Raw genomic sequence first — 11,359 nt, 5'->3', positions numbered from 1 at the left:
AGCTTGGCATCTCAGGATCTGTTCTCTCGTGGTTTACGTCCTACCTCAAAGGGAGATCATTCAAAGTATCTTGGCAAGGGGGAATGTCCAGATCACATGGGCTAACAACAGAGGTGCCTCAGGGCTCGGTGCTTGGCCCTCTTCTCTTTTCACTATACACCTCCTCACTCGGTGCAGTCATTAGCTCTCATGGTTTCTCCTACCACTGCTATGCAGATGACACTCAGCTTTTCCTTTCTTTCCCACCTGACGACACAACCGTCTCAATGCGAATATCAGCATGTTGCTGATATCTTTGCATGGATGAAGGATCGCCACCTACAGCTAAATCTGTTCAAGACCGAGCTTATTGTCTTTCCCACCAATCCTTCCTTACCGCCACAGATAAGCGTGCAGCTTGACTCAATCACACTTGTGCCTACGTCTTCTACCAGGAATCTTGGTGTCATGGTAGACAACCAGCTGACCTTTAAGGACCATGTTGCCTTGGTTTCCCGGTCTTGCTGATTTGCTCTCTATGGATCAGACCCTACCTAACTGAACACACAACCAAGCTCCTGGTCCAGGCTCTGGTCATTTCACGCATTGACTACTGCAACTCCTTACTGGCTGGCCTGCCTGCCTGCTCAGATAAACCTCTGCAGATGATCCAGAATGCAGCAGCACGTCTGGTCTTCAACCAGCTCAAAAGAGCTCATGTCACTCCGCTGCTAATTGCTCTTCACTGGTTTCCAGTTGCAGCACGCATCAAATTCAAAGCTCTGCTATCGGCTTACAAAACAGTAACCCAAACGGCTCTTGTCTACCTTCACTCCTTAATCCAGAGCTACACTCCCTCTCGACAGTTACGCTCTGCCAGTGAAAGACGCCGAGTGCTCCCCCCACAACGTGGTGCAAAATCAGCAGTGTTGGGCACGTTACTTTGAAAAAGTAATTAGTTACAGTTACTAGTTACTTCTCCCAAAAAGTAACTGAGTTAGTAACTGAGTTACTCCACTATAAAAATAACTAGTTACCAGGGAAAGTAACTATTTCATTACTTTTTTAAAGTTTAAAAATGTCAAAGAAGTTTGATTTTTTTCAGAACAGGTTTCACAGGCCAGGTGCATAGAGTAGAACAGCAAAGACTGGTACCTGAACAGAGGTTTTAATATTTATTGCACCTCAAAAGACCACAACTGGTACAACTGTACTTCAAGAATTTTCTTCATCAGAAAAGTAAACAGTTTAAATATTAATTTCTTTTAACTTCAGAAAACTGACATGCTATACTTAAATTATTTTCTTTTTCACAAAAGTAAACATCAAAATAAAACTAGCAAAATAAAATAAATAAATGACAACTGGTGGACATACAGTGCTCCAAGTATGTTCTTAAAAAAAAGTAAACAGTTTAACAGAACTGCTTTTAAAACAGTAGCCAACTGAAAATACTACTGTCTAGCAATAGTACTGAAAGTAATGGCAATAGTACTGTACTGCAATAGTACGGAAATTTTTTTAACAAATGCAACTTTAATTCCTTAGCAATCGTTCATTCATCTATCCATCCTGCTTCCAAACACTCATCCATGCATTCATTCATCCACCCAGCCTACCCAGTCATCTCACCATCTCAGCCATTAAACCACTGATTGTATCTTAAAAGTAGAAGCTTTTCAAACTTAAGGTCAGAGAGTCTGTTCCTCTTTGGAGTAAAGATGAGCTTCCCTAGGCTAAACAGTCTCTCTACAGGAGCACTGGATGGAGTGGCTGCATTGTATTTGAGTGAAATTTTCTTTATCAGTGGAAACGTATGAAGAGCGTCCATCCCTTGTGTTCCTGATTTAAAGTAATCCGCGACTTGACTTTCAGCAGTAGCAGAAGTGTCATCCTCGTCATCAAAGGCAAAGAAGTCATCCTCTGTAGTTGAGCTGGTGTGTGTTGATGTGCTGGTGGTACCCGTTTGTTGGTCTTCATCTTGAGCACCTTTGCGGCATTCTGCCAGAAGTCTTGCCTTGGCCTTATCCTTCTTGTCCTGTGTCCGCAGCCAGCGTAATTTAAACCTAGGCAGACTCACCGCAGCCAAGATAGCATTCTCGCTTTCCAGCACCTCTGCAAATCTTGTTTTAATTGCCTGAAATGACATATAAGGCAAAGAACATATTAAACTATCTACGTACGCACACACACACATTATGAGCAGATTTTTTAAGAAAACATTTTACATTTATATTTTTTACATAATGTATGGATGTATTTAACATATTTAAAAATAAATACTAGTTCTTACCACAACAATTGCCTCTGGAAGGTCAACCAGAATTTGCAGGCCACTCTTCAGCTCCAGGGTCTTGAACACCAATGTCTCCAGCGTGGGTAAGAGAGTACCATGGAAACAGTTGTCCTCTCCCTGAAGAATGTCTAGGGCTACTGTTAGTGGCTTCATTGTCATACAGTACTCCCTGAGGAAATGATGCTCTCTTTCTGTAATGGCTTTTAGCCCAAACTTGGATGATATGGTGTTCAGCTCGATTATAGGGATCTCACAGATTCGAGCAAGCGCATCATAAAAAGAGTTCCATCTCGTAGTGCAAGGGACTATCAGCTTTCTTGCAATTAATTCATCCACAGTCTCTGCTGCCACAGTTGAACGGCTAGCCTTGTTCCATAAACCTGCACATTTTGTGGTAGCACTTCTGTATACTGCTTTAATTTCTGGTCTTGACAGAATCCACTTATCAACATCAGTACATGAAACAAGGTTTAATGTGTGTAATGCACATCTCTGATGTGGTGGCAGAGTAATCACATCATCATCATTGTCATCACCAACACTGTTTTGTAAGACATCATTAATGTTTATAAAAGTCACTTCATCCTCCTCATCCTCAGAGTCATCTTCCTCGACTGGCTGATACTTTTTAAAGGCCTTGACAAAATTTGAGCCATTATCTGTGACAGTTGATGTTATTTTGTGGGAAATGCCATAGGATGAGTGAATATTATTGAGCTCAGTTGCAATACTGTCGTGAGTATGATGACCCTTGAATCGTCTGCATGCCAGGGCGGCTTTACGTCGTTCCATGCTTTCTGGATCTATCCAATGCGCAGTAACGCCCAGATAGCTTTTGTTATGTGCAGTCCAGATATCTGCAGTTGCAGAGATATATTCTAATTGTTCAAATCCCTTTTTAAGCTCGATGTTCATTTTAGCGTACTCTGCATCAACATATTTAGAAAATGTCTTTCTACACGGCGGACCGGACCCTCCTCTTAACGGTATTTTGCCTATGAGCGCTCTGAATGAGTCTGAATCAACTATTGTCAACGGCAGCATGTTTTCCACAACATATCTGCCTATCAATTTATTAAGTTCCGTCTGTGTCACAAGTTTTTGTGGAGCTGTAGCAGAGAAATCCAGCTTTTGCTGCTTGGACGGCGTGGCGCCATGTTCTTCGGAGCCCACGTTAACAACACCTAGCTTGCTATCATTACCGGTGTCTACAGTGTTTTTGGGCAAAAGTTTAGTAGAAGCGTGAACAGTCGAGAGGTGCTTCATTAAATTGGAGTTGCTTACACAGGACGTGGACAAATCCTTTGCTCTGGGACACAATGTACACTCAACATGTACATTTTTACCTTTTACCTCGATAAAGTTAAAGTAGTGCCTGTATTTCCATCTCGAAAACGCCGTCTTTCCCTGAGACTCCGGACTCACCATCTCTGATTTTTTGTGTGTGTGCTTCTATGTGCTGGGTTTGTGTGTAAACATCCGCCCACCTGGTGTCTCTGATTGGCTTATAAAATTTTCCTCCAATCATCATTACTTAATCGCTTACCCCTGTTTTCACTACAGGGGAAAACACACACACATTTGGAGCTCCTGTGTCTGTGAGCCAAGCTAGCGTTAAACCAAGTGGGACGACCACTTCGTAGCTTCACTCAGTAACTTGTAGTAACGGCATTTTGGTAATGGTAACGGCGTTGTAACGATAGAAAAAGTAATTAATTAGATTACTCGTTACTAAAAAAGGCAACGGCGTTAGTAACGGCGTTTATTTTAACTCCGTCATTCCCATCACTGAAAATCAGTAGCCAGACTCTTCTCCTCTGTTGGTCCCCGGTGGTGGAACGATCTACCAAACTCCGTCTGATCCACTTTTAAAAGCAAGCTAAAGACTCAGTTGTTTAAGGAGCATTTCCACACTTAACTTAACTCTTTTACTCAGAATGAGTTAGAAAGATTTGTCCAGCTCTTTGGCTCAACCAAGTACTGAAGAAGCTGTGTGCACTTATGCCCAGTTGATATTGTGTGATGAAATCGTGATCTTGTATTTAATCAAAATGACTTAAAAAAAAAAAATTATATGCACTGCCTCTAGCACTACATGACAGCACCTGGGTCCAACTGGACTCAAAGCAGTCTGACTATCACTTCATTATGACGTCCCATCTTGTTTGAATTCATGCTTGTGTTGTTCTTACTCTCAAATGTAAGTCCCTTTGGATAAAAGCGTCTGCTAAATGACTGTAGAATAGAATAGAATAGAACAGAAGAAATATTGTAAAAACAGTAGTTTTAGTCAGTTGTTTTTATTTAGGTTTGTTTTGCTGAATTTGTTTGGTCTGCATTAACAGTTTACCATTTAGTTGTTTCATGCAGTGGATGCCATCATCACCCGGTGAGCATAAATATGCATGACAGATTCCATTTAAAGTAACTTTAAAAGTAATTACTAAATGTTGGATGCCTTTCTCCCAAAAAACAAACAAACAACAAAACAAAACAAAAACAAAACAAAAAAAAAAAAAAAAAAAAAACAACAACAAAAAAAACAAAACATATAGTGACATTAAGGGTCTTACATTGAAAGAATTAAAATTTATGTTGCGTTTCCCATGAGGATTTGAGTTTAGGTTCCTCCCATTGGAGGCGGATGATCTACCAACCAAGCTATCCATCCAACAGAAAAACAAGCATACAGTAATGAATGTTGGTTTTGCCCTCTTTATCAAGTGTTCCTAGTTAATGCATTATGTCCATTGTGGCTGGGAATATTTGCAGCTAAAAAATACCCAAGGTGGATTATATGATGCTATACATTAATTATTTACAACAGCATTGATACTTATTTTGTCTCCAATATAGGTCAGTATCCACATAATTGATGCTGTCTGTATTTTTTCCTGTAAGTTTTCAAATGCATCTTAATTGTGACTCTGAGAGGTTGCTGAGTCTGACTAATTTTGAATTTCCAGTCTAGCGGGAGAATCTGCTGACGTCATTAACTAGCGAACCAAATCTTCAGAGCAGAAACGTAGGTCGAGGTAATTCTTGGTAATTCTTGGTAGTGATGGCCAATCACCTGTTGGCTTGTAACCAAGAATTGACTAGAGTGCCTCTAGAGAGAGAGTGGCGCCACCGGAAGCTCAAAACGCTTGCCGATCACGTGGTCTATGTAGCCTCCAAAAGTTCCAGGAAGTGCTTGGCGACCAATACAAAATAATAAGAAAACTACGATAATCGGTAAATAATGATCAATGAAGGCTTTGCTTTGCAATATTTTTATAGTTGTGTTCATTGATATGAATCATGTTAAGTTAACTAAACCTGTATGACATCAACAGCAATGTAAATCGTAATATTTTCTGTTTTTTTAACTTTATCTTTCAGACTTGACTGAGGCATACCAACAGGTGACGACAATGATTTACCAATTGACTACACAATAAATCTAGGCTCACAGCATAATGATAACTGTTCTTACAGGAAATCTATATCCAATAAATAAAATTTAGATCCCCAATTCATTTCAAATAAATGGGTTATCTATTCTTACTTATTAGTATCTACTTGTGTGAATTGCTTTTAAGTCTTAAGACTTATTTTGACTGAGGCAGACTGATAACTACACAAGTCTGGACTCACAATATAATGTGTTCTTACAGAAAATCCATGGCAAATAAATAAAATTTTGATTTCAATTCATGGAAAATACATGGCTTTCTATTACTATTTATTAACTATCCCAAGACTTACTCCCTACATATACATAATAAATCAGACAAACACCCTTTGTTTTCCAAATGCATTTAATACCTAAAAGAATTCCTTTACAATAAAACTCGACTAGATCAGCATGTCTAGCCATTTCTTTTCTCTGCTATCCTTGAATACAGTCTTCACCATGGTATGCTGTGCTGCATGGGGATGCTCCAATTGCTCAGAGAAAGGCGTGCGTATGTATGGCTTCCCCAAAGACAGGGACAGAAGGAAAATATGGATGGCCGAAGTCAGCAGGATACATTTGACCACCATCAGGGACTGTGAAAACAAAAAAATATGTGAGGTAATCATATTAAAACAATGCATTTACACATTTTCAAAGACCATATCATTGGGAAGTTTAATATTTTTAAATTAAACACAGAGAACACATCTATATTTATATGGTTGAGGTTGCAGAATGTAGAAAAAAGACAGGAAACAACACTTAAAAGTGGCCAAGTATCCCAGTTAACGTCAGGCAACCCCAGAACTGATAATACAACATAATTAATATATAATAGTATAATATATAGTGAATATATATGACTTAACTTTTCACCCTGCAATATCAAATGACAGCCCTAATATTGTATAATTGTATGGGCTGCACTATTCCCCAAAATAGCTCACTTTCTAGTTATTATGTAAAATGAACGGTGTAATTATTGGCCAGGCCTATAGTGATGAAAGTGTGAAATGCGGTGGTCACACATTATGACCCACATACAGAATCATCTTCATATCTTTGTCCATAATTCCACAGCCTTATAAATATATTAAAATTAAATAAAAATGTAACTACAATCGCTCTCCCTACACATTAACCTCGCTATCAACGGTGTTGGATCAATTTATATTGACAAACAGAATTTACATGCATCAGCCTGTGGCATCTGTTGCTTTCAGTGTGCTAGCATAAACTTTTATCGGTTTATAATCTCTAAATATATTAATCTAGACGGTGACAATCCGTTAACATATTTAATTACTCCTGTCAAGTTGATTTCGATGCACAACTGATATGGAAATATGACTATTAAAACATCTTACCTTGAAGAAGTGTAGCTCCGACAATCTGCTCCATTGAAATACATTGACCGTCGCTTAGCTTTTGCTAACTTTCGGGAACTTTTGAGGGGCTCCATACGCCGCCATTGCTGTGAAAAAACTGAACCATTGCAGTGAACGGAGATGGCTCCACTCTCTCTCTAGAGGCACTCTAGCTGACAGATAAAATAAATTCATGACACTCTGCCACTACCACAATCATTAATTTATTTTATCTGTCAGCCTAGCCCATCAAACTCAGTGGGCGGTTCCTGACACCTGATTGGTTGCCCTTTCCACAAGTCCAGGCAAATACGCTCCAGATAATGGATCAATGCAGAGCTAGTGAACACATTTCAATACACTGTGTGGCGTTATTCCTCATTGTTGGTTCAGATACTCTATTAAAGAAACCCATAGAACAAACTTTTATTAACGCAGAATGTTGGGCAGTATATGACGTGAAGGAGCTGCTGAGAGAAGCAGAGGGTTTGATGTGGAAGCTCTAAACAGAACTTCTACTTGGTTCTCCAGAACTGCCGTCGGGTCAAACTCCAAATGTCCTGGTCCCTGTGTGTTCTGCTTGTTGTATCATGGTACCAGAGAAGCGGTGGAGTACTTCTAAACTTTCAGTCACTCTGTGGTCAATATTTTGGTCGGAAAATGACTAAATGAGTCCAACAACTTCAACATATTCTCTGCTTTCCTCACTACATGCGCTGGTTAGCCCCGCCCACTGAGTTTGATGGGCTAGACTGACAGATAAAATAAATTCATGATGCACTGCAACACGGACCATGAGATAATTAATTAAATAGTGAAACAATTAATTAAATAGATAAATAAATAATTAATTAAATAGATAAATAATTAATTAAATAGATAAATAATTAATTAAATAGTGAAATAATTATATATGTTTTTACATATATTCATTTGTATTTTAATTAATTAATGATACATTTTATAACACATTTATGTATTTATTTTATCATTTTAATTATTTAATAACACATTTATGTATTTCATTATCATTTTAATTATTTAATGACACATTTAATTATTACTGAATGATATATTTAATTAATTCATTGTGTCACTTTACGTCCTCCATATTCATCTGCTTAAACATTAAATTATATGATGACAATAAATTATAAACATGATCAGATTATATGTGATGCCACATGTGATGACATGTATCATTGTCAGGTATCACTTTTGGATCCATTCTGTCATGTTGTGTTTGTGGTTTTATAATCTTTTTATGAGTGAATGTGTATAACACACTGATGTGACCTTGAGATTTTTCAGTTAAGGTTTATTCTTGGAATAATTTTTAATGTCCTATATTTGTGTCACTTACAGCATAGTGATGAATCAGTCTACGGGGATGATGGAGAACAATAACTCTGTTCAGGTACATCAATGTCAGCCATTTGTGTTTTATGTTGCATCTTAAAGTTCTGTATCAGATCAACGTCTTTTGTTTTTTTGTTTTTTTTTTTTAACTGAATTGCTGTTAACTTTGAGTGCAGGTGCCAGAAGCAGTGGATGCAGCAACAAGAACACGGGATTCAGTGTCGAGGAAAGTGACAGCAGCAATGAGGACTCTGTAGGAGGTGAAAAAAAAGCACTGGAGGCAGCAATGAGGAAGAGAACATGGAAGGGAGTGAAAAAGACATTCACTTAGAAGGGACAGAGGAAGAGGTGGGACATGGAGAGGGGAGTGATAAAAGCAATGTAGACGATGTTCAGTACTCATGGTTTACATATTTCATCCTTCAACTTACTATGTGAAAGTCACATTTTACAATTTCAGATAACGCCTACATTGCACCGTTAGATCTGGTTAGGTCATTTCTTTTTGCGGTTGGTAGCATTTTCAGACTTGATGTATTGAAAAAATTGGCTGAAAGAGTTCCTTCAACCATGTATATCGTCAGAAAAATACTCTCACTCAAAAAAGATGACTTCACTCACTATGTGGCATGCCCAGTTTGAAACGAAGTATACACACTTGAGGAGGCAACAATAATTGTAAATGATGGACGAAGCATAAGAAAAAAATCTGCAAGATGTAGTCATGTTACTTTGTGAGAGCATCCTCAAAAGCGTCATAAGGAATATGGAACATTGCTTTTGAAAAGTCACTGGAAAAAAAGGTTAACTTATTAACACCCTAAACGCAGCTTTTGCTACAGAAATGTTACAAATAGTTTGCAGGACTTAGTACATAGACCAGGTTTTAATGAAGCCTGTGAGAAGTGGAGACAACAGGGGTTTACATGTTAGACTCTTCTGCTTTAGGAAAGGAACAATACAGAACTGGTCTACTGTGTTTGTCAAGTGATATTCCAGCATCTTGGGTTTCTAGGCCACATGGCAAAAATGGGATGCTTTAAATGTTTAAAAGAATTTCCAATAACCATTAATAACAACGCTGACTACTCAGGTTTTCAGTGTGATCAGTGGCTTACTAGGTCAAAAGAAAATCTTTTTTATTTATTTATTTTGTCAGGAAAGCAAAAAAAAGCTAAATCAAAGGCCGGTCAAGAGAGGTTAGAAGGAATTTATGGGGCCAGGTATAGTTTACTTCATAACTTCCCTTATTTTGACCTGTTCATATGCATGTCATTGATCTCATGCATAATATCTTGGAGGGTACAGCCAAAAGAGCAATGCAAGTTTGGAAAGACAAAGGTATACTAAATAACCAGTCCTTCCATATTTTACAGTCAAGAGTAGATTTCCTAAAAGTCCTGAGTGGCCTTAATCCAGGAATTCCTGGAAAAATTGAGTCAGTATTTGATGGTTTTACAGCAGCCCTGTGGAAGATTTGGGTATACACTTATTCTTTGTATGCCCTTAAAGGTCTTCTGCCAGAAGCAGATTACAATTTCTGAAAGTGTTTTGTTTCTGCTACATGGACTCTTTGTTCTTGGATTGTTTCAACAATTCAGCCGGATGATGCACACAGATGTCTCAAAATGTTCTGTACTGCTTTCGAGCACAAATATGGAAGAGTGTACCATGAACTTGCACCTTCATTTTCACAAAATCATGTATACTATGTAGGCTATGGCCCTGCTTATTCATTTTGGTACTTTTCCTTTGAAAGGGCCAATGGGATTTTAGGTGACTACCATACCAATAACCGGCATGCAGAAATCATTATGTTGCATAAATAGTTGCTAGATTGATAGGTATTTCAGAAAATTGTATGCCTACCAAGAAAGCCTGAACAACATTTATAACATTTAAGCTTAAAATTCTGTCAGACAGTGATGATATTCAGCATGACTTCACTTTGATGATTCAATAGAGTCTGCTTCCACTTTTACATCAAAGGCATATTTCTTATGAAGAAAGTAAAGTGCCCCTTTTAATATTCAAGACTTTGTACAAAAATGACTGTGTACACAGGGTATCAGGTTTGACAGATGCACACTAGGGGGGGATTTACTAACAACAGGAGACTACAGAGCTGATGCAAAGTCATGTATATTTGCAAGGTGGCTTAAAAATGATGAGAAGACTGGAGAACCTGTTATTGATCTGAAAAGTGAAGCTTGACCAGTGTTGATTTACAGAAGGCTTAAGGTCAAAGTCTTTTTGAAAAAAGATGGTGGGACATTTAAAGCTGAGCATATTCTGGCTGAGGTTTAATGGTTCAAACAACACAGTGATAGATATTATTACAGTCAAAATCAGTCATGTAATGTTTGGGAAGTAGGTTTTGAACCATTTTCCTCCCACTGAAAAGTAATCATTGGCAGTTGTGCCTATACCAAGAATAAGGTTAGGTTTTCAAGAATTAGGGAGGAAACTGTAAGCATTATTGTTCCACTGTCATCATTGAAATGCCAAGGATATGTGTAGGCTAAAACAGTATTGATCACTTCAAGATTACCTTTTTTTTTTTTTACGATTTTGTAATAAGAGATGTTGTTTCTTTCAAAATATGTAACAAGCCATATTTTATTGTTCTTTTCTTTCTTAACTGTCCAGCATTGTAGCATTTGTAGCATTGTACTTTTTAATATTCTAATAAACAAAGTTGATGACTGACGTTGACTGGCTACTTCAAGTAATTTTCTTATGTTTATTCAGCATCTCTGACTAATAAACAATTTAAAAATCAGAGTAGGTCTTTATTGCCAAGTAAGTTTGTACATACAATGAATTTGTCTAGGGGCTAGCAAAAACAATAAAAGTGAAAATAGAAAACACACACACACAAAGCAGTGTGCAGTGTGCTACATAAACTGCTGTGCCACA

At 37.9% G+C, this 11,359-nt stretch overlaps 1 protein-coding gene across 1 annotated transcript; it reads right to left on the bottom strand.

The window, feature by feature from the left end:
• Nucleotides 1-1,023: 1,023 nt before the first annotated feature.
• On the bottom strand, nucleotides 1,024-2,489 carry LOC121639565. Its single transcript, XM_041984887.1, has 2 exons — nucleotides 2,273-2,489; nucleotides 1,024-2,116 (listed from the first exon to the last, which is right to left on the bottom strand). The coding sequence occupies exons 1-2, from the start codon at nucleotides 2,432-2,434 to the stop codon at nucleotides 1,616-1,618; spliced, it is 663 nt and encodes a 220-aa protein (XP_041840821.1). The 5' UTR covers nucleotides 2,435-2,489; the 3' UTR covers nucleotides 1,024-1,615.
• Nucleotides 2,490-11,359: the final 8,870 nt, after the last annotated feature.

The sequence above is a fragment of the Melanotaenia boesemani genome, chromosome 5 (assembly GCF_017639745.1).
Source record: "Melanotaenia boesemani isolate fMelBoe1 chromosome 5, fMelBoe1.pri, whole genome shotgun sequence".
NCBI lineage: Eukaryota > Metazoa > Chordata > Actinopteri > Atheriniformes > Melanotaeniidae > Melanotaenia > Melanotaenia boesemani.
This window is presented reverse-complemented; position numbering and strand designations above follow the sequence as displayed.

What these genes read in the sequence shown, in the direction of transcription:
- LOC121639565 (XM_041984887.1), bottom strand. Translation starts at nt 2,434, where the DNA reads ATGACAATGAAGCCACTAACAGTAGCCCTAGACATTCTTCAGGGAGAG. An exon ending in TTCCAGAGGCAATTGTTGTG is followed by an intron (nt 2,117 to 2,272) that starts GTAAGAACTAGT and finishes ATGTCATTTCAG; the next exon opens with GCAATTAAAACAAGATTTGC.